At 38.3% G+C, this 24,391-nt stretch overlaps 1 protein-coding gene across 1 annotated transcript; it reads right to left on the minus strand.

Annotated features, from left to right (window-relative positions):
- Positions 1-2,067: 2,067 nt before the first annotated feature.
- On the minus strand, positions 2,068-3,581 carry LOC110599746 (IST1 homolog). Its single transcript, XM_021736320.2, has 5 exons — positions 3,099-3,581; positions 2,913-3,016; positions 2,653-2,824; positions 2,460-2,567; positions 2,068-2,372 (listed from the first exon to the last, which is right to left on the minus strand). Exons 1-5 carry the CDS (start codon positions 3,282-3,284, stop codon positions 2,181-2,183), a joined length of 762 nt encoding a protein of 253 aa, XP_021592012.1. The 5' UTR covers positions 3,285-3,581; the 3' UTR covers positions 2,068-2,180.
- Positions 3,582-24,391: the final 20,810 nt, after the last annotated feature.

Genomic DNA, 24,391 nt, shown 5'->3' on the forward strand with positions numbered 1-24,391 from the left:
TGGTCCAGGCCGATGCGTTAATGAGGCCCTTTGACCCTTAAACCAGGATCGCTATTATGGATTAAACCTCTTATATCGGAATGGTGAAATCCAGCGATCATCATAAATAAAAGTTATAGGTTTTATTTTAAATTCAATACCAAAAAAAATAAAAAAGTAGATTTCAATACATAATATAAAAATTTAAAATCATATAATTAATAATATTGAAAATATAACATAAAAGTAATTTTGTATAATTTAAATATATTAAATTTTTAAGAACCGAAAATTAATTCTTTATATATAATTATTTTTAAAATTGGAAAAAAAAATAGAATGTTAAACAAAAATAAGGTCAAATTCTATTGGCTTTAGCTTTAACATTGACATATAAATTTCAATAGTTAGACCCCTTATCCGTCTGTTGGCCTCCGTTTTCTATTATTTATTTTATAAAAAAAAAATTAATAAATTTTCATAATATTATGCACGATATTTTAAAAAAATTAAAAATTTGTAAATTAAAAAGAAATAAAATTTTTCATTTTAAATCTCATTGTTTAAAGTAACTAATTTTGAGAGAATTTAAATTAATTATTTTTTTTAATTTTTATATTTAATAATATAAATATTTAATTATATTAAATTTTTGTGAGAATTAATTTTGAATTAAAATAAAATATTATTAAAATTTTTAAAATTTTGCAAATAATGATTTCATGTGAAACTATTTACATTAAATTACTTAATTGGCTATTGAAAACTTTACTTTTATTTTTTTTCCTTTATTTTTTATTATTTTAGCTTCAAATTTATTTATGTTTTCTTTTAATTAATAATTGTTTTTTTAGAATTTAATTTAATATCGAGTATTAACATTTAAGTTAATTTTTTTAAAAAAATCCATCTTAATTTACATTTTAATAATAATAAATAAAAATTTTTAATTTTAATATTATAAAAAATATTAATAATAGTTTATCAAAAAATATGTTCAATATGATAAAAATGACTATTATTTATAAGAATAAATATTCATCTTTAGTAAGAATGATAAGGATGACAAAGAAAACAAATCAACTTGATTTTACTATTAATTTATTTATAATAAAATAATTTAATTGAATTTTATTATTTTAAAATTTATTCTAAATAAATGAATTTTTTATGAATAAAAATAAATAAAATTATTAATATAATTCAATTTTTTTCTTATAAAAGATGTCTTTATAAGGATGAATAAAAAAATTAAATCGAATTAAATTTTATTATTTTGATTTTTTTTTCAAATTAAGGGCGAAACAAAGATCAGTTGATATTATTGGAAAAAAAAAAAAAAAATCACGCGTTTAAGCACGGAAGTGTTTTTAAATGTATTTTCTCTTCCTACTCCGACAGCCAGAAGACCAACCACTAAACCACCAAAGAAAAAAAAAAAGATTATAGCATAGTTTGTTCATTTATTATTGTTATTTTATTTGGTAGAAGAGATTGTTTCAACAGAAATTGGCTTAGTTAAATTCACTATTTAATTTATTTATTTAAAAAAATAAACTAAATAATCAATTCATTATTATACAATCATTTTATCTATTTTAACTATTAATACATACATCCATAAATTTAATTTCGTGATAAATCTATCTAAATAAATTTAAAATATTTTAAGTTATATTTTGGATCTCTAATTTTTACTTAAAAAAAATAATTATTAATATATATATATAATATTAAAAATGCTTTTATTTTTTTAAATATTTAATTTATATTTATTTCAAAATAATAAATAATTAATTATTTGTAAAAAATAAAATTTATTTAATTTATTTTTAAAAATAAAAATACTAAATAATTAATTTAATTAAAATATATAAACTAAATAATAATTTGTCCTTGTCTCAAAACAGGTGGCAAGGAAGGAAGGAAGGAGTATGGATTGTTTATATCACGAGACTTATGTTGGAATGACGTATTGTTTATATCATGCAAAAAAAATAAAAAATCAAATCATTTCTTTTTCTATCAGAAAAATTAAATCATTTCAGTTCTTCACTTTATGTAATCAGATAATTTATATAAATGGAAAAGAAAAAGAAAACAGAATTATGTCTCAATCTCAAAAACCAAGAAAAACAAATGTACACTTCTCATCAAATTTACGTTTTTGGTCCCCCCCACCCACCGTGGTCTCCTAGTTCTCATCGATCAGTGTCCTCATATTTGGGTCTCGACAGTTCAACAGCAGCTCTTGCAGCTGCTGCTGCATAAGCTGCTGATTCAAACGCCTCTAGAGCAGCAGCAGCAACATCTCTGTACTTCTTTCTTGTTTTTAAATCCTTAGGCAAGACATCATTTTCGTCCTCAGATAATTCATCATCTTCAAATTTCTCCTGAAATATCATTTCTTGCAGTTAAAACATCTAGTCTCTTTGGACAGAGTGTTGTAGTTGTTAGAGGATTGAGAAGTTCTTAATTACCTCGTCTTCCTCCATATTCAAGATGATACCATTCTCAGAAGCAATGTCCTTCAAGACTTCCGATCTGCTGTCCAAGCTTGGCCATTGTGTCGAAAGCTTTTGTATGATCTAAATCAAAGGCATACAAATATCCAAATATTTAGACCAAAAATAATAAAAACCAAACATGCATCTCTTTATGGTAACACTTTACCTTAGGATTCACTCCACTATTGTTCCTCAACTCAATCGCATGAGCAGCAAACTCTCTCCCGAATCTTGATACAAAAATCCCACGAATCTTTTGCAGCTCTGGAAACTCCCCACATCTAGAAGACGCAAAGATCAAGCTGGAAATCGCCTCCTTTAGCTCTTCAGGACATTCCCTGTGTAAGAACAAACACATCCACGTAAACATAATTCAATAATCATCTACGTACTGTATATATAACTAAGAGAAATCAAGAAACTAACTTGTTCTTCTTAAGTAGCATGACTCTGTCTATGAGGAGGGAGCAATAATCCATGATCATAGCAAACGCATCCATCATATTTTGCTCCTTCATCACATGCTCAACCTGCAAAGTCCACATATATATTTATAAACATATAAACAGAAGGAACGAAGCGATTACTTAAAGAAGGGAACAGTGAGTTTACACGAAGAAGAGCTCGTTCTTGATAACCAAGTTTCAAGAGCTCAATAACGTCAGACTTTGCATGGGAATACCGAACTTGTCTCTGCTTCCAGAGGATTTGAGCCCTAGAGATTGCAAGTTTTGCAAGAATCTTGACTCTAGAGGTCTTGAACTTCTTTCTAAGAAAAACATTTACAATAGCCTCCATAATTTTGTTTGCTCTCGTCGTTTTTTTTTTCTTTGTTTGGTAGAATGCTGTCTTCCTTTCTTGGACCTGGTTTTTGTAGACTACGTACGCAAGAGAAAGAAACTGAAGGAAGCAAATTAAATATTTTTCCCCATGAATGTCAACATCTCAAAAAACGATTATCACAAAAAACACATGTTTTAACAGAAGTTCTCAGCGGCTAGCTAGGGAGCATCGCCACCAGTCCACGTGTTGGCTTCCGTTTGCAAGTAACTATGGTAAAGCTAAGACATGGAGGTGGAGGTGGAGGTGGAGGTGGAGTGGGTTAAAACATTATAGGTGGATAGAATGTTTACATAGTATAACAAGCCATACATACGAATATTTACATAACATTTTTTTATTATTTTTAATTGATTTTGACCAAAAATGTTAGACCAGCCAGTTCTTCTTCGGTGTACGAATCAGAATTCAGAAACTTTTAAAAGAAGCAGCAGACCATGTATGGTATAGCTTAGAATTCAAATTCTTTTATGAGACCAAATTAGTATTTTCTTCCCAGCTAGCACGTAGTATGACTTGTTCTTATACATTGGAATCGAAGAGTTTGAAAAATAAAGAAAACACAGAATAGAAAATAGGAAAGAAAAGCAAAAATAAGATAGAGACGAAAAATACCAAGTCAAATGAAAATTAGTTATATAATCATTTTATAAAATATTTACAGAGATTTATGCATTTATTATATTTATTTTTTGATTAATTATACGCAAACCTCAATAAATATGAGATTAGGCACACCCAGTAAGGAATAAACAGAAACTTTTTGAAACTAATTTCCCTTGTGAAGGAAGAGTGTACAGCTGTTTGCTTGATTAGAAGGTGGTAGTATACGAGATGAGTAAGAAAATGAACACAGAAGATGGACTTTTTTTTTACAAGGGGAATTAATGTTGGAATCACAAGTTACCAGCTAGACATGCACAATACATTACTTACAAAATACGTAATCAAATTATAAATTACAATTATTTGCTTTTTTAAACCTAACCTTTGAATAATGCAATTTTTTTTATTATTTTATTAGTTATAACCAGATATTTTTGAAAGAAACTCATGTGAACTCCTAAAAAAAGAAAAAAGAAAATTTTATTAATTCATTTCTATTTTAAAATTGTGCATTTTTATACTGAATAATATATATATAATTAAAAATATATTGACTAAACAGTATAAATATTCAAATTGGCTAATATTATTTTTTATATGAGTAAGGAGTTTGATTTTATAAAATAAAAAATGTACATATTTTTTAATTGAGTAGTTTTAAAATAAATTAGAAATAGTAAATTTTTTAAAAAATAAGGGACCTAATTGTAATTCTTCTAAAAAATAAATTAGGAGACAGATGATGTGTAATTTTCTTGGAAATTTGATTGAAACTTGTATGATGGAGTTGTTAAAGAGATTGGATTTGAAGGCAGTGAGAGAGAACGACATGATTGGCCAAAAAAAAATAATGCTGTAGAATTCAACATGATTGAAAAATGACTCATTAAACTAATGATTTATGAGGGACTTTTTTCCGTTTGGAGCAAGTTTTTGAAAATAAAGTAATACTCTTAAAATAGTTTTTCTATTTTAGAAGGAGGTTTTTATAATTCTCCTCCTCGACAAACACATTTTAAAAATTTTAAAAATTTATTATTTAATTCTTATATTATATAAAAAAAATTATTAATTAATCTTTCAATCTTAATAAAAATATCAATTAATTAATTAATTTATATTTAAAATATTTTTTATAATATTTAACGCTTAAAATTAATAAATTAATTAATTAATAGACTTTTTAGAATTATAAAAATATTTTTAATATATTTTTTAAAATTAAAAAAAATAATTAATAAATTTCTCCATATTACAAAAACTAAAAAATAATTTTTTTTTAAACGTTTTGATACATTAGTTATATTTTTTAAGGATATTTATAATTTAGTCTCTGAGTATTGCCATTATTAACAAGTCAGTTTCTGTATTTTTAGAAATCTATTAAAACGTACTTATCTTTTCTTTCTTTCCGTCAATAAAATAGTCATTCCGTCTATTTTTGTCATTAAAAAATATAGTAAAAGACCAAATTACCCTCTTCTTTTCCTCCTCCTCCTCCTCCTCCTCCTTCTTCTTCATCGATTCTTCATCCTTCTTCTGCTTCTTCTTCTTCTTCTCCTTCATCATCATCATCTTCTTCTTTTTTTTTTCTTCTTTTTTGAGGAGGAGGAGGAGGCTTCTTCTTCTACCTCTCCTTCTTCTCCTTCTTCTTTTTCTTCTTTTTCTTCTTCTTATTCTCCTTCATCATCATCATTTTCTTCTTTTTTTTTCTTCTTTTTTGAGGAGGAGGAGGAGGAGAAGGAACTATTTCGTTAATGGAAAGAAACGATAAGGACATTTTAATAGATGTGAGGAAAGATAGGGACTATTTCGTTGATGAAAAGAAATGATAAGGATATTTTAATAGATATGAGAAAAGATAAGGACGTTTTAATAGATTTATGAAAATATAGGGAGGGACGATTTCGTTGACGGAAAGAAACAATGAGGAGGGACTATTTCGTTGACGGAAAGAAAAGATAAGAACGTTTTAATAGATATGAGAAAAGATAAAGGACTATTCAATTGACGAAAAGAAACGATAAGAACGTTTTAATAGATATGAAAAAAGATACGAACGTTTTAATAGATTTTTGAAAATGTAGGGACTGACTTGTTAATAATAGCAATATCTAAAACTAAATAAGAAGTTTATTTGAGAGTAAAATTGGATTTTAAAAATTTTCTCTCTCCTCTTTTATCTAATTTTAATGGAAAAAAGGACGGAAGGACTATTTTATTGACGGAAAGAAAACATAAGGACGTTTTAATAGGTTTCTAAAAATACAGGGACTGACTTGTTAATAATGGCAATATTCAGGGACTAAATTATAAATCTCCCTATTTTTTATGTAATTGTTTTGATTGAGATTCAACTCAAAGGTCACAATCTTGAATATTACTCCAAAATTACAATGACCTATAACATATAGAAGTGTAAAAGGAGTGAGAATATTAAAATTATCAACAATACTTTTTATTATTTATGGTATTTATCATCTTTTTATTATTTATTGTATTTATCATTTTTTTAATTATTTAAATTAATTTTAATTAAAATTAATTTTAAACTTCATATAAATTTAAAGTTGATAACATTATTGATATAACACAATAATCATAGGTCATGCACTGATACTAAAAAATAGAGCTACGTAGTAAATATATGATAAGATAATATTCGGTTCCACAAAAAAGAAGAAGACCTGGACGTTTTAGGTCTCAATTTTTCATAAAGACTCGACTTGTCAATCTACTCTATAGAAAATTACCGTAAAAAAATATTATATATTAAATCTCTGTTACGCCTATAATTACAGAATCTCTTATTTATCAGTGGATACTAATCAAATTTTCAAGAAAATTATTAATTAACTCTGTAATACAAAGCTAAATTCCAGCGTCGAAATTTTCACTTTTCGGCGGAATCTCCATCGGAATCTGGAATCTCAAAGTTGGAATCTTTAGAAGGGTAAAATAGGATTTTCATAAAATGATTTTGGATCTTTTGTAAAGGTTTTAAAGGTTCGGCCGCCGAAGGTGGTTTTTTCAGCCACCTATAAAGGGCCTTCAGCCCGAAAATCGAGAAAGCTTTTCTCCGTCTTCTGGCATAGGTAAATCCATGTCCTGTTCTTGATGTTCTTGTTGAAATTTGCTTCAATTCCTTGGAGAATTCATAAGTTTTTACCTTATTTTTTAAGATTCAAGTTGGGACTTCAAATCTTACCTTTGGAGACCTTTGGAAAACCATTCTCCCCTCTTCCTTCAAGTTCTTCTTTGTTGTGTGCCCCGTTGTCCTCAAGAGGTAAGTTGATCCTTGCTTCTCCTATGTTTTCGAAGATTTTAAACCAAGTTTTATAAGTTTTTGGGGCATGCATGATTGTTTATTCAAAAAGTTTAAAGTTTATAGTAGTTTTGAGGTGAGATGCTTTTCTGTTGGGTATCTTTTGATACATGTTGTGTTAGAGCAAGTTTTTGAGGTCTCTTATGTGTGTTAAGTGTTTATAATAGCTATTGGAGTCTTGCATGTGCGTTTAGTTGTTGTTTGGAAGCTTTTGGGAGGCTGCATGCTAGGGCAAAATCGAGTTTTGCCTTGCTGGAGAACCCAGGTTCGGCCACTGAACCTGCTCGTGGAAGCAGCCGTTTGGCTGCCTAACTTGCCCCCGAAGGTTTCAACCTTTGGATCTGTGACAAGCTTTAGGCCGCCAAACCTGCTCCGAAAGTATTGGCTTTCGAATCTATGACAGGCTTTAGGCCACCGAACCTGCCCCCGAAAGTTCTGACTTTCGGATCTGTGAGGGACCTTCGGTCGCCGAACCTACCGCCAAAAGTCCTCTGTCTAGCCTTTTTCTGCTTGTTTTCCATGTATGTTCTTGTATGCTTTTAGGGGTTTCTTAGGGGTTGTTTAAAGTATTGTAAAAATTTTGTTTGGTCCCTCATTTGAGTCCATCTGTGTAGGATCGGACTTGAAAGACCGTAGAGGCCTGCAGTGAGATAATTGTTTCAGTATTAGGCGAGCGTCAGCCAGAGGTGAGTAGAACTGAACTGACTTATTATTTTAAAGAAATCAAACCTTTTAAGCATGCTCATGCATCACGAATGCCATGTATATATAATTAGGTTGTTTTGCATTAGAATCCACGAATATGATGCATTGCATAGTTATTGTTGTTGTGGATGGATGTTGGATGACCCACTAGCCCTCGAGTATGTCATGATGGATATGGAAGTCCAGGTCGAGGCCCATTCTATGCCCCTGGCAATATGTAAGAGAAAATCCAGGTCGAGACTCATTCTACGCCCCTGGCACTATGAATATGTTATGTATGTTATATTTAAGAGAAAGTCCTGAGAATCACCCATCATGCACTGGGCACTTTTGGAATTTGTAGAGGGTTACTGGTGACAAGTCCATCTTGATATGAATTGTTTGTATTATGACGCATTCATACGATCATATATTTATTTAACTGCTTTATGTTCTGCTCACTAGACTCTTATAGTTTATCCCTTTCTCCTAACTCCAGGTTTGCGGGATCAGAGTTAGCTCGGGAAAGTCGGCTGAGTTGCTGGTATAGTCTTTTGAGATAGTATAATTGTGGACATCCATTGTTTTATGGTTTTAGAATTGTGCTTTGCCCTAATGTTTGTCCTTATAATCCCTGTTTGCATGCTCCTTATGTAAAAGTTTTAAGTATGAGTTTATGTTTGAACTGAGCTTGAGGCATGCTATATTAACCATACTGGAGCATTTGATAAGAGTTCTAGTATGAGTTTTATGATTTCAATTTTGATATATGCACAAGTCGAGTCTTGGTTCATGAAATGTTTAAGTTTTTGTTATATCGTATGATCATGTATGAGATTTTGTTAGGTGTAACAGGATGTATAGTAGCCTTGCTACGGGCTCTAGTAACCTTAAGTCGATCTGAATCCTAACACCGGTAGCGGTCCGATTTTCAAGTCGTTACAAACTCCATAATTTTACAATATAAAAGTTAGATCACTCAAATGTATGTAATTCTTATACAAGTTCAAAACATTATATTATACTGGCCTTTATCTTAAACGTTAGAGTGACTTACGTAAGCTAATTACCTCATATTCTCTTTTTTATAGATTGATAATCGCAATATGCTTCCGTTTCAACCACATCAATTATCTATATTAAAATAATATTTGATTAAGATTTTTTTTATTATAATTTAAAATAAAATTTAAAAAAAATGCTAAAATCTAAAGTCAGGTTTTTCCTAAAAAAAACCCATTATCTCATGTTGTAAAAAACAAATTCATCGATTTATTTAAAAAAGTAACTAAAAATAAAAAATTCATTTTCGTTTATAACTTTTATATTTTAGGAAATTAGTGAATATAAAATTGAAACTCAAACTATTTTTAACTTTTTTTGCCCATAAAGGAAAGCCTTATTTGATTAATTATTAAAAATATATTATTCTTTAATGGGTAAACTGTAATTTAGTCCCTCTGGTTTAGTGAAATGTAACCTTTTGTCCCTCTGTTTTAAAAAATCTTCAATTTAGTCACTGTGATTTTTAAAAACTATGACATTAGTCCCTCCCGTTAGATTTTCAGTTAAATCACCGTTAATTTTAGTTTAAAATACTAAAATACCCATTCTCTCTCCTTCCTCTTCCTCTTCTTCTTCTTCTTCTTCTTCTCTTTTTCGATCTCCTTCTTCTTCCTCCTCTTCTTCTTCTCTTTTCTGATCTCCTTCTTCTTCTTCTTCTCTTTTTCGATCTCCTCCTTCTTCCTCTTCTTCTTCTTCTTCTTCTTCTCCTTTCCGATCTCCTTCTTCTGCTTCTTCTTCTTCTTCTTCTTCTTCTTCTTCTTCTTCTCTTTTCTGATCTCCTTTCTTCTTAAGTTCCTTTGTGATGAATTACTCAACTCTGCTCTTGTTCCTCAGCACCTTGAGCAGTGCGTGGAAACTACAACTGAATTGCAGCAGAAATTGCGGTCATTATCAGTGGAATTGAAAAATCTTAAGTCCAGGGAAGAATTTCTGGCTGTGAAAACTTCAAAGTTGGATACTAGTGCATCTGGAGAAGGAGGGGAAGGACTTGGTTGCGCATCTACAAATCAGAGTAATTGTATGGGAAAGCTACCTAATTTGAGCAAGAGACCTAATCACTTTTGTGCCTGCTCTGATGATGTACCTGCAATAGATGATAGTCAAGAGGGGACTGGGATTAGTGGCTTTGACAAACATCATTCTGTAATGAATTATGGAAAAAAGCATAATTGTGATAGTCAAAATGTTAAGCCAGTGGATGCTAAACGTCGAGTGAAAGATCGGGAAGAAGAAGATCGGGAAGAAGGAGATCGGAAAAGAGAAGAAGAAGAAGAAGAAGGAGGAGGAGATCGGAAAAGAGAAGAAGAAGAAGAAGAAGAGGAGGAGGAAGAGGAAGGAGAGAGAATGGGTATTTTAGTCTTTTTAACTAAAATTAACGGTGATTTAACTGAAAATCTAACGGGAGGGACTAATGTCATAATTTTTAAAAATCACAGTGACTAAATTGAAGATTTTTTAAAACAGAGGGACAAAATGTTACATTTCACTAAACCAGAGGGACTAAATTACAGTTTACCCTTCTTTAATTATGATTTTTTTCAACAGATTTTATTGATTTTGCTATTAGTAGATTTGATGATGCTCTAATAGTGATATAATCTTTACATAAAATGCTTGAGATGAAATTACTTTAGATTGTTTTCTGTTTAATAACATTTCTTAGTTATATTAATATGTTTTCTATGTTGCACCGTTCCCGCGATGCAAAATTTGATTTTGGAGAGACTATTTGTTTTCAAAAAGCACTCAGTTAGTTGAAACGAAGGCAAATACTATTCCCAGATTTTAATTAATTTTTTATCTACAAATAATTTGGATATTTCATATCGAATTATTGTTATTTCAGATTGTAGATTATTATTGTAGGAGTGGCTTTTTATAGTTATTAGATATGTTAAGAGGTCGGCGAATCTTCATACTGTAGCGAGCGTTGCTATTTCTAAGTTTGATTTTGAATGGGCATGTCCGCCTTTATTTTTATTTGAACTTTTGCATTCTAATGTTAATAATATTGCAGGATTAAATTAATCAATTAGTGGTGTATTCAAATATTCAGACCAGAGTGTTGAAGCTATTACTGATTCAGCTAAAAGGTTTATTTAGCTCGATTTTTATTTAAAAAATATTAATATGTTTAAAAATTAAGTTCTTCTAAAAATTTAAAATTATATTGTTATTTATATGAATAATTTATTAAAATTATGCTATTTTTCTAATATTACATAATTTTTTAATATTGTAGGTCTTCTTGTGGTATGATTTAGTTTTTATTACCATTAAAACTTGAGTATATGTTTTTGATAAAAATAAATTAATTTTTTTTGTCTTATTGCGTTTTAATCTAATTGATAAATTTTAACGTAACTAGATTTCGAAAAATTATCAAAACTTATCCAATTTTCACCAATCAAAACTTAGTGTTACAACTAATTTAACATTATCATAAATTACGTGCATGTTATTCTTATTTGCAAGACTCTATCTAATATCAATAATATTAAATAAAATAATATAATTATTAAATATTTTAAATATATATTTAAAATGTAAATATATTTTATATTTATTTTTTATTAAACCGTTCTTTACTTTATATAAAATATTATTTAAAAAATATTTTCTATATTTTCTAACATTTAAGACATTTAATATTTTTTAATAAAAAATTTAATTTTTTTAAAAAGAATAATTTTAAGGAATAAAAAATTATTTTCTATAAAATTTTAATAAATTTATTAATTTATTTTTATTTTTTAAATTAAAATTAAATAATAAAAAATAAATTATTTTATAAGAAAATATAATATTTTTCGCAATAAATATTTTTTAAATATAAATTATTTTCTAAAAACAAATGAAATATTAATAATAGAAAAAAAGGTAACCTTAATCGCCATAACAATTAGTGTCATGTCTTGATGCAAAACGCAGTGTTTCTCTGATAGTAATTTGTCAATTTTAATCGTTATCTCACATCTTAAATGTTGAATTCATTTAAAGCCAACTCTAAATCAGAACACAAACTCAACTGAAACCCAATCCAATGGGCAAAATTTGTCAACTAAATAAAGTCAGTTTTTAATTGTTATCACCTGAAATACCCGACAACTCAGCAAGCTATAAGCAAATATTTCAGTGGCTAATGCTGACATCAGCAAGTGGATGAGTGGGTAAATTTTTGGATGGTTGCGGCCAACTACCTGAAAATTATCTAGCTGTAACCCGTATTCAAAATTCATTTTATATCCTATTCCTTCTCAACTACGTTTAAAATATTCATCCCAAATTTGATCCTATTATTATTGCTTAGATAACATTTTTAAATTATATAAAAAAATAATTTTAAAATATTCATTTATATCTGATGACCGCTGAATTTTCTCGCCCCGATCTGGAGTCAGGCCCATGACAATAGTCCATTACTTAGAGGTTCCCAAGTCACTCACGCAGACTGGGTCCAGTCCGCTCAGTCTCGCGACCGGGCTTCATCTGAATTTCTCAACCAGGCCGGTCCAGCCCTCACGGCCCATCGAGCAGATCCTCTCTGAACTTAGTTTTAACCTTATCTTCCGGTCCGGCCCGGAACCAGGAAGGAGTTCAGCCCATTCGCCTTATGGGACCATCTGCATGCGCACCTGGGGAAAATCAGGGGCTGTTACGTATGGGGCAGAAATATGATATCCTCGTACGATCGTATCAGTATGGCAGAGACAGGTGGCCCAATGGAAGTCAGACCGTTACACGTCACTGACAGACAATGGAAACAGATAAAAGGAAGAAACATTCTCTTCTCAAGGGATTTTTTTTTGCTAAATTTACAGAACCCTTGTAAAACCCTATTTTCTGGATTTCAGATCATCAATTGGCGCCGTCTGTGGGAACGAAGGAGATCTTCTCATCACCGGAAGTTCCACTCTTACAAAACCTACTGACATCCACGATGACTAATCATAATGAAAACAACAATCTTAACACTCCCAATGACCTGAGCTCTGCCCAAGAGGGGCATCAGTTCTCTTTTTCCAGTCCTACAACTCCAAACAATCAACCACCCATCCCTTTTAACCCCTCGCCAAGCCCGGCGGGGAATGTGTCCGCTGCTGCCTTGTCCAACCAGGACCTCCAAGCTATCGCCCTTCAGTTACAAAACACCGCCCACTGGCTGGGGCAGATAATGCAACAACGGGGCCTCAGCACCCCAGTAAATGTGTTACCGGTGGTAGAAGAGCCCCAGACCAATGAACCTCAACCTACCTTCAACCATCCCCAAACTGTCAGCCGAGAAACCTGGGACGGGAGGCGAAAGGCTGTAGAAGAGGAGGAACCGGAAGCTAGGGTCCATGGAAGGAGGGTGAGGGAGATGATTGAGAATGATGGGGTCGACAGTTATTCTGCCGGAACGACCAGGTGGACGAGAAGCGAAGCGGAAGAGGAGGAGTACCACTTAGAGAAGAAGCCCAGGCAGGAGGAGGAGAGTGTAGACCAGAAGCTGCAAAAGATGAGAGAGCAACTCTTGGCCGAGTTGGGAACGAAGGATCAGAATCAAGCTCTCCTGCCCACCTCTTCACCCTTCTCGAAGTGGATACAGCAGGAGACCGTCCCCAAAAAATTCATGATGCCGCCTATGGCCGCATATGACGGAGCTGGGAACCCCTGGGAGCTGGGAACCCCCGGGAGCATGTCTTGAACTACAAGACTTTCATGGAGCTGCAGACTTTGTCAGATGCCTTGATGTGCAAGGAATTCCCAACGACGCTCTCGGGGCCAGCACGGGCATAGTTTAATAGCCTCGAGACCGGAAGTATTAGAAGCTTTGGAGATCTGGCCACTCGCTTCATCAACTGGTTCATCGCCGGGGTGCCTGCAGATAGGAAGACGAGCTATCTAGAGACAATCAGGCAGAGAATGGACGAATCGCTCAGGGAATACGTCGCCCATTTCAATACGGAGGCCCTGCAGATCCCCGAGCTAGACGAGGGTAGAGCGGTGGAAGCCATGTAGAAGGGAACGACCTCACTTGAGTTCTTTGGCTCGCTGAGTAGGAAGCCTCCCACCTCACTGGCGAAGCTGATGAAGAGGGCTGAAAAGTATATAAGACAGGATGATGCCTTGATAACAAGCAGGTTTGCTAAGGGAGTGGCAGATAAGGGGAAAGCCTCGGAGGAAAGGAGGCCGGAGAGACACGAGAAGAAGCACGGCAGGAAACCTGAGCCCTACAGACAACCATAGGTGTAATACCCGGCTAGACTCCGGTATCGGAATTCCTACCGTCCGGTGGAATCTCGGACGTCGGAGACCTCTAGAAGGGTAGAATCATGTTTTTATGAAATGTTTTTATGTTTTAAATGATGTTAAGTGTGAATTAAATGAGTTTTTACATGAAAATAGCTTTAGAGGAAAATCCAGGTTCGGCCGCCGAAAGTCAAGTTCGGCCGCCGAACATGCATGCGTTTTGGAGGCACGTTAGGCCCCCGAAAGCATGAGTGAGGGAAGTCAAGGTTCGGCCGCCGAACCTCATGTTCGGCCGCCGAACATTGCATGGATACGGAGGCACATTCGGCCCCCGAACGTGGCCTGGCCAGCCACATATAAAAGGGTCCCTTTGGTCCGCACGGGCGAGCTTTTTCTCTCCCATTGTCGGCCAAGGTGAGTCTCCGCCGCTCCTCCCTCGATCTTGAGTGTTTTCCCTAGATCTTTCATGGTTTTCACGAGTTTTAACTTCTATTTTGAAGATTTATGAGCAAAGAGTAAGTTTTGGGTGCTTGGAGGTTCAAGGAGCTCAATCTCTTCATCTCCAAGCTAGGATCGTCTTCCCTCTCATTTCTTCAAGAGGTAAGCTCGGATCCACCCTTATTATGCGTTTTAAACAAGTTTTATGCAAGATCTAAGGGTAGAAATGCATGTTAGGGTATATGTTGAGTTATGAGTTGATATATGTGTTTTTGAACAATGTGGTTAATGTGTATGTGTTGGATGTGTTGTAGATGGGGTTTAAGGTAGTTTGAGACCCCTAGGAGCTTGTGGTATGAGTATGCATGTTGTAGAGTAAGATTTATGCATGATTGATGATATGGGAGGCAAATGTGCATGTTTGAACCAAGTTTCTGCCCTTTGGCAGAAACCAGGTTCGGCAGCCGAAGGAACTTTCGGCCGCCGAACCCCCTTGTGGAGGCAGCATTCGGCTGCCGAAGCTTGCCCCCGAAAGAGGAGTTTCGGCTCTGTCGGGCAGTTTCGGCCGCCGAAGGTGCCCCCGAACATGCATGAGTTTCGTCTCTGTCTGGGACTTTCGGCCGCCGAAGGTGCCGCCGAAAGTGCCCTGTTCAGCCATTTCATGCATGTTTTCTGTGATAATTTCAGGATGTTTTAGGGGGTTTTTGGGGGATATTTTAGAGTTATGTTCAGGTATGTTTGGTCCCTCATTTGAGTCCACCTGTGTAGGTTCGGACCCGAGGAACCGAGGACCCCAGCAGTGAGTTCAGCTGCTTTGGTGTTGTCAGAGTCAGCCAGAGGTGAGTGGAACTAAACTTAATCTTTTAAATTAAATGCTTTATCATGTTTCATGCATCATGATTATGCAATAGGATGATTGCATTAGTTTTCACGAATATGCCGCATTGCATAGATTACTGTTGATGTGGGTGAATGTCGGATGACCCAGTTAGTCCAAGACAGGAAGACCAGGCCCCATGCTACAGGCCTGGCACAGAGTAAGAAAGACCAGGCCCCAGTCTACAGGCCTGGCACAGAGTAAAGCACGGTTATGGGACTCGAAGACCAGGAGCCCAGAGGAGGCCCTGGAAAATGGTAAGTAATGTATGTTCTGACAGGAAAGACCAGGACCCCATTCTACAGGCCTGGCACAGAGTTAACTTGGACTAATTGGCGACGAGTTCACCCAACCCTTATATGAATTGTTTGTGTTATGATGCATTTCATAAAGCATAGTGTTAATGTGTTTTAATAGCTCTACTCACTGGGCTTCTAGCTCACCCCTCTCCCTTTCCCCCAGGCTTACAGGTACAGGATATAGTACGGGAGTTCGGTTAGAGTGAAGAAGTCATGCTTATGTAATAGATAGCAATGGACATGATCAAATTGTAATGTAAAAGTATAGTACAGTTATGTAATGAGTTTTATGGATGTTAGAGTGTGCTTGACCATAGAATGTTGTATCCCATTTTATTACATGATCTTAGAGATTTCTTTTTATGATGATTATGTAAACCAACTCAACAGATGTATGTTACCCATTGAGGGCACAGATGAGATCCCATAGGGGGATCAAGATTATGTTTATGTTTATACAGGTTGAGTTTGGTTGATGTTCCATGTAAAGAAAAGTTTTAATTTTTATGTATATTGTTGATCATGTACGGGATTAAGCAGGTTCACAGGATGCATGTTAGGCTTGCTACGGGTCCCGGCGGCCTTAAGTCGACCCGGATCCTAGCGCCGGTAGCGGTCCGATTTTCGGGTCGTTACAGAATGGTATCAGAGCCCTAGGTTCATATGGTCGGACCTAGAGTGTCGGGCTCATAGAGGTTATAGAAGGTCAAGCACAATAGGAAAAGATCATGTCCACTAGGATAGGATGTGGAGTCCTGTCTTGCATAATGATGTGAAATGCCATGACTTTATGCATGTGCATTAATGATATGCTATGATATGTGATGTATGTGATGAGGGTTCATGTGTGCCCACATGAACCATATGATGCTAATGTTGCTTGTGATGTGTACTGTTTTTCAGAAAACAGGATGAGAGGAACTCGTCGATCAGCAAGATTGACTGGAGTACCACCCGAGGATGAGGGCATGAGCGCCCGTCCTCCAGCATTGCCTAGGGCAATGTCTAGCAGGTCCAACAGGGACAGAGTAGCAAGAGACCCTAGAAGGTCTTTGGATCTGGGTAGAAGCAGATCAGTAAGGGGAACAGTTCAGGGAGGAGCGTCAGAGGATATGGGGGATGATATGGACGTAGAACAGAGGAGGGATGGCAGTTTGGGAGTCAATATGTCAGAAGAAGGAATGGGAGAGTCCCAAGGAGGCACTCAGGCCTCGGGATTTGTTCAGCCACCTCACTACCCACATTTCTCACCACATCCCGGGTATTCGATGGGAGGTACATCGGATTACCCTAGTTTCACCCCTTATCCCACACAGATGCCATACCCACCTTACTACCCACCATACTCTCAGTATCCAATGTATCCACCTCCACCCTACTATCCAAATCCAGAAAATGTTACACCACCTCCACCACCTGCAGAACCAGCAGCCCCAGTTGCTCAACCTCCTAGACCTAGCTCAGCCAGTGGGAGCAAGGTTAAGATGACAGACTATATGAAGCTGGGTGCCCCCCAGTTTGAAACCGGTAATGATCCGTTCGTGTATTTGGAGCGGGTCAAGGCAATTACAGATGAGATAGGGGCGGATGACAGTAGAGCCATTCAGATGGCTGGGTTCACGCTAAAGTGCAAGAAGGCACGAGAGTGGTTCAAGAATTATGTGAACCCGAGAGTGGACAACATGACTTGGGAAGAGTTTGCAAACGAGTTTGCAGGATGGGCATTCCCTGATAGTTCGAGGGAATTGAAGATGATAGAATTCGAGCAGTTGAGGCAAACTGATGACATGAGTGTAGATGAATATACCGACAGGTTTATGGAGTTGCTGCCATTTGCAGGGCAAGACCTTAGCACAGACCAGAAGAAGTCAAGGAGGTATATCATGAAGCTCCATCCCAGGTATTCCTCCTTGGTACAGTCAGCAGACAGAGAGAGTTTTCATGCCATAGTAGACATGGCTAGGAGAATGGAGGCTAGTGCCATCATTCAGGGGACAGTTAAGCAGACAGTGGCACAAGCTTCTGGTTCTAAAACTCCGGGAGGGGGAAAGCTAGATCCCTCTACCTTGAGTGCAGCAACTTCAGGCAGTAAGAGATGGGGTAAACCCAAGGGTAAGAAGAACAAGTTCTGGAGTAAAGTCAAGTCCAGTCTGGGATTTGGGAGTGGCTCAAGCTCTGGTGCGGATAATGCAGTATGTGCGAGGTGTGGTAGGCCACACAGGGGAGTATGTCGGTTTGGGACAAACACTTGCTTCAGATGTGGTCAGGAGGGGCATATAGCTAGAGATTGTCCAAGAGTGGCCCCGATGGCTCAGTCCCAGCAGACAGCTTCAGGCAGTGTAGTGCAGCCAGCAGCTCCAGCCATGACTCAGGCCAGTGGCAGAGGCAGAGGGAGAGGAGCAGCCTCTTCTTCAGCGGGTTTCAAAGGTGAAGGTCCGTCAGCCCCAGCACGGATCTTCACAATGACACAGCAGGAGGCAGACGCGTCCAACACCGTGGTGGCAGGTAATCTCATCATTGGATGTTCGGATGTATATGCATTGATGGACCCTGGTGCATCTCATTCATTTATTGCTCCGAGAGCCGTTCAGAGGTTGGGGTTGATGATCTCTGAGTTAGAGTGTCCTCTTTGGGTCAGTGGACCCAAGTGTGATCCATCAGTGGCAGAGTCAGTCTGTCAGTGTAGTCCTGTGTTTGTTGAGGGGAGATGCATGTCCGCCGACCTAGTGGTTCTAGATTTGACAGATTTTGACGTCATTCTAGGGATGGACTGGTTATCTACCCATGGTGCTACCTTGGACTGCAGGGACAAGGTAGTCAGGTTCAGAGGTCAGGATGGATCAGAGGTTGTCTTCAGAGGAGACAGGAGGGGTACACCTAGAGGTATGATCTCAGCTCTTCAGGCTCGTAGGTTGCTTAGGAAGGGATGTCAGGGATATTTGGCTCATGTGAGAGAGCTTAATAGTCAGGTCAGAGAGCCCGCCTCGGTGCCAGTGGTTAGAGAGTTCTTAGATGTGTTCCCAGACGAACTGCCAGGTTTACCACCTGCTAGGGAGATAGAGTTCGAGATAGAACTGATGCCTGGAACCCGACCGATCTCTATCCCTCCCTACAGGATGGCGCCAGCAGAATTAAAAGAGTTGAAAGAGCAGTTGCAGGAGCTGGTAGACAAGGGCTTCATCCGACCGAGTACCTCACCCTGGGGTGCTCCAGTCTTGTTTGTGAGAAAGAAGGATGGATCCCTTAGACTTTGTATCGACTACAGGCAGTTGAACAAAGTCACTACCAAGAACAAGTACCCATTGCCAAGGATCGATGATCTATTTGACCAGCTAGCAGGAGCGGGTTGTTTCTCCAAAATAGATCTGAGATCGGGGTACCATCAGTTGAGGATCAGGGAAGAGGACGTACCAAAGACAGCTTTCAGGACCAGATATGGGCATTTTGAGTTCCTTGTGATGCCGTTCGGGTTAACTAACGCCCCTGCAGCATTCATGGATCTCATGAATAGAGTGTTTAGCCAGTACCTGGATCACTTCGTTATTGTCTTCATAGATGATATCTTGGTGTATTCCAGGAATGCAGAGGAGCATGCCCATCATCTGCGGTTGGTTCTACAGACCTTGAGGGAACATGGCTTGTATGCCAAGTTCTCCAAGTGTGAGTTCTGGCTGAGGAGCATTTCGTTCTTGGGGCATGTAGTGTCAGAGAATGGTATTGAGGTAGACCCCAAGAAGACAGAGACTGTGGCTAACTGGCCTAGACCCACTTCAGTGACAGAGATCAGGAGTTTCTTGGGTTTGGCAGGTTACTACAGGAGGTTCGTTCAGGACTTCTCGAAGATAGCAGCTCCTCTGACCCGACTAACCAGGAAGAATCAGAAATTTCTGTGGACCGACCAGTGCGAGGAGAGTTTTGAAGAGCTCAAGAAGAAATTGACTTCAGCCCCAATGTTAGCTCTGCCATCTAGTGAAGAGGACTTTACAGTCTTTTGTGATGCGTCCCGTGTGGGACTGGGTTGTGTGCTTATGCAGAATGAGAGGGTGATTGCTTATGCTTCTAGGCAGCTAAAGAAGCATGAGTTGAATTACCCCACACATGACCTTGAGATGGCAGCAGTAATCTTTGCACTCAAGATGTGGAGGCATTACCTCTATGGGGTAAAATGTGAGATCTTCACAGATCATAAAAGCCTGCAGTACATCCTGAGTCAAAGAGATTTGAATTTGAGACAGAGGAGATGGGTAGAGTTGCTGAGTGACTATGATTGCAAGATTCAGTATCATCCGGGTAAGGCGAATGTCGTGGCAGACGCCCTAAGCCGGAAGTCACTAGGCAGTCTATCCCACATCACGGCAGAAAGGAGACCGGTGATGAAGGAGTTTTACAAGCTCATTGAGGAAGGTCTACAGTTGGAGTTGTCTGGTACAGGTGCCTTGGTCGCTCAGATGAAAGTGACACCCGTGTTTCTGGAGCAGGTGGCTCAGAAACAGCATGAGGACCCAGAGTTAGTGAAGATTGCCAGGACGGTTCAGTCAGGCAAGGACAGTGAGTTCAGATTCGACAGTAAGGGGATCCTCCGCTATGGGAGCAGACTATGTGTACCAGATGACATTGGGCTAAAAGGAGACATTATGAGAGAGGCTCATAATGCAAGATACAGCGTTCACCCCGGAGCCACCAAGATGTATCAGGATCTAAAGAAGGTCTATTGGTGGCCAGCTATGAAGAGAGAAGTGGCACAGTTTGTGTCAGCCTGCGAGATATGTCAGAGGGTGAAGCTGGAACATCAGAAGCCGGCTGGAATGCTTAACCCGCTACCTATTCCAGAGTGGAAATGGGAGAATATAGCTATGGACTTCGTAGTGGGGTTACCGGCGACGTCCAACAGATTGGACTCCATATGGGTAATTGTGGACAGACTCACCAAATCTGCTCACTTTATCCCTGTCAGGAGTGGCTATTCTGTGGACAAGTTGGCGCAGGTGTACGTTGATGAGATAGTCAGACTGCATGGGGTTCCTGTTTCTATAGTGTCAGATAGAGGGCCCCAGTTCACCTCCAGGTTTTGGCGGAGTCTGCAGAATGCCATGGGTACTAGATTGGATTTTAGCACTGCCTTCCATCCACAGACGGACGGACAGTCGGAGAGGACCATCCAGACTATAGAAGATATGCTCAGAATGTGTGTGCTGGACTTTGGCGGTTCTTGGAGGCAGCATCTACCTTTGGTGGAGTTTGCCTACAATAACAGTCATCATGCTAGCATCGGGATGGCCCCATATGAAGCTTTATATGGAAGGAAGTGCAGATCACCTGTTTGCTGGGAAGAGGTAGGAGAGAGGTCCTTAGCAGGACCCGAACTAGTAGAGATCACCAGCAGGGTGGTGCCCATGATCAGAGAAAGAATCAAGACAGCTGCAAGCAGACAGAAGAGTTATGCAGACATCCGCAGAAGGCTAGTAGAGTTTCAGGAGGGGGATCTGGTATTGCTCAGGGTGTCTCCGATGAAAGGAGTGGTTCGGTTCGGGAAAAAGGGTAAGCTGGCTCCGCGGTACATCGGACCCTTTGAAGTCTTGCAAAAGATTGGGAATGTATCGTACAAGCTGGACTTACCTGCTTCTATGGCAAGAATCCATCCGGTTTTCCATGTTTCTATGTTAAGAAAGTTCGTGTCAGATCCGGGCAAGGTTCTTAGTGAGCCTGATGTGGAGGTCCAAGAGGATCTCACCTATGTTGAGCAGCCAGTACGGATCATCGACACCCAGATCAGAAAGTTAAGAAACAAGGAAATCCCGATGGTGAAAGTCCTTTGGAACCACCACAATATTGAGGAGTGTACCTGGGAGACACGGGAGTCCATGCTCCAACAGTATCCCCATCTCTTTTAAGGTTAGATCTTTATGTGTTTATGTATGTATGTTATGTTGATTGCTATGCATGTGCTAGTTGAGGAACATTCGGGGACGAATGTTCTTAAGGGGGGGAGAATGTAATACCCGGCTAGACTCCGGTATCGGAATTCCTACCGTCCGGTGGAATCTCGGACGTCGGAGACCTCTAGAAGGGTAGAATCATGTTTTTATGAAATGTTTTTATGTTTTAAATGATGTTAAGTGTGAATTAAATGAGTTTTTACATGAAAATAGCTTTAGAGGAAAATCCAGGTTCGGCCGCCGAAAGTCAAGTTCGGCCGCCGAACATGCATGCGTTTTGGAGGCACGTTAGGCCCCCGAAAGCATGAGTGAGGGAAGTCAAGGTTCGGCCGCCGAACCTCATGTTCGGCCGCCGAACATTGCATGGATACGGAGGCACATTCGGCCCCCGAACGTGGCCTGGCCAGCCACATATAAAAGGGTCCCTTTGGTCCGCACGGGCGAGCTTTTTCTCTCCCATTGTCGGCCAAGGTGAGTCTCCGCCGCTCCTCCCTCGATCTTGAGTGTTTTCCCTAGATCTTTCATGGTTTTCACGAGTTTTAACTTCTATTTTGAAGATTTATGAGCAAAGAGTAAGTTTTGGGTGCTTGGAGGTTCAAGGAGCTCAATCTCTTCATCTCCAAGCTAGGATCGTCTTCCCTCTCATTTCTTCAAGAGGTAAGCTCGGATCCACCCTTATTATGCGTTTTAAACAAGTTTTATGCAAGATCTAAGGGTAGAAATGCATGTTAGGGTATATGTTGAGTTATGAGTTGATATATGTGTTTTTGAACAATGTGGTTAATGTGTATGTGTTGGATGTGTTGTAGATGGGGTTTAAGGTAGTTTGAGACCCCTAGGAGCTTGTGGTATGAGTATGCATGTTGTAGAGTAAGATTTATGCATGATTGATGATATGGGAGGCAAATGTGCATGTTTGAACCAAGTTTCTGCCCTTTGGCAGAAACCAGGTTCGGCAGCCGAAGGAACTTTCGGCCGCCGAACCCCCTTGTGGAGGCAGCATTCGGCTGCCGAAGCTTGCCCCCGAAAGAGGAGTTTCGGCTCTGTCGGGCAGTTTCGGCCGCCGAAGGTGCCCCCGAACATGCATGAGTTTCGTCTCTGTCTGGGACTTTCGGCCGCCGAAGGTGCCGCCGAAAGTGCCCTGTTCAGCCATTTCATGCATGTTTTCTGTGATAATTTCAGGATGTTTTAGGGGGTTTTTGGGGGATATTTTAGAGTTATGTTCAGGTATGTTTGGTCCCTCATTTGAGTCCACCTGTGTAGGTTCGGACCCGAGGAACCGAGGACCCCAGCAGTGAGTTCAGCTGCTTTGGTGTTGTCAGAGTCAGCCAGAGGTGAGTGGAACTAAACTTAATCTTTTAAATTAAATGCTTTATCATGTTTCATGCATCATGATTATGCAATAGGATGATTGCATTAGTTTTCACGAATATGCCGCATTGCATAGATTACTGTTGATGTGGGTGAATGTCGGATGACCCAGTTAGTCCAAGACAGGAAGACCAGGCCCCATGCTACAGGCCTGGCACAGAGTAAGAAAGACCAGGCCCCAGTCTACAGGCCTGGCACAGAGTAAAGCACGGTTATGGGACTCGAAGACCAGGAGCCCAGAGGAGGCCCTGGAAAATGGTAAGTAATGTATGTTCTGACAGGAAAGACCAGGACCCCATTCTACAGGCCTGGCACAGAGTTAACTTGGACTAATTGGCGACGAGTTCACCCAACCCTTATATGAATTGTTTGTGTTATGATGCATTTCATAAAGCATAGTGTTAATGTGTTTTAATAGCTCTACTCACTGGGCTTCTAGCTCACCCCTCTCCCTTTCCCCCAGGCTTACAGGTACAGGATATAGTACGGGAGTTCGGTTAGAGTGAAGAAGTCATGCTTATGTAATAGATAGCAATGGACATGATCAAATTGTAATGTAAAAGTATAGTACAGTTATGTAATGAGTTTTATGGATGTTAGAGTGTGCTTGACCATAGAATGTTGTATCCCATTTTATTACATGATCTTAGAGATTTCTTTTTATGATGATTATGTAAACCAACTCAACAGATGTATGTTACCCATTGAGGGCACAGATGAGATCCCATAGGGGGATCAAGATTATGTTTATGTTTATACAGGTTGAGTTTGGTTGATGTTCCATGTAAAGAAAAGTTTTAATTTTTATGTATATTGTTGATCATGTACGGGATTAAGCAGGTTCACAGGATGCATGTTAGGCTTGCTACGGGTCCCGGCGGCCTTAAGTCGACCCGGATCCTAGCGCCGGTAGCGGTCCGATTTTCGGGTCGTTACAATAGGAGAGAAGGGACCAAAGACCCCTCCCTCCTCGGGTCTCAGAGCAGAATCCACTCCCTCCATGGGTTCCAGAGAAGCCGACCCCACTCAATGCCTCTAAAGCCGAAGTGCTCATGGCCGTTCAGGACAAAGAGTTCCTATAATGGCCCAGACCTATGAGAACTGAAGCAGATCAACGAAATCCTGACAAATACTGTCAGTATCACCGCACACACGGCCATGATACCAATAACTGCTTTCAGTTGATTGCTGAGATCGAGAGGCTGATAAAGAGAGGACACCTCAAGAACTTT

This window comes from Manihot esculenta, chromosome 1 (genome assembly GCF_001659605.2).
Source record: "Manihot esculenta cultivar AM560-2 chromosome 1, M.esculenta_v8, whole genome shotgun sequence".
Lineage (NCBI taxonomy): Eukaryota > Viridiplantae > Streptophyta > Magnoliopsida > Malpighiales > Euphorbiaceae > Manihot > Manihot esculenta.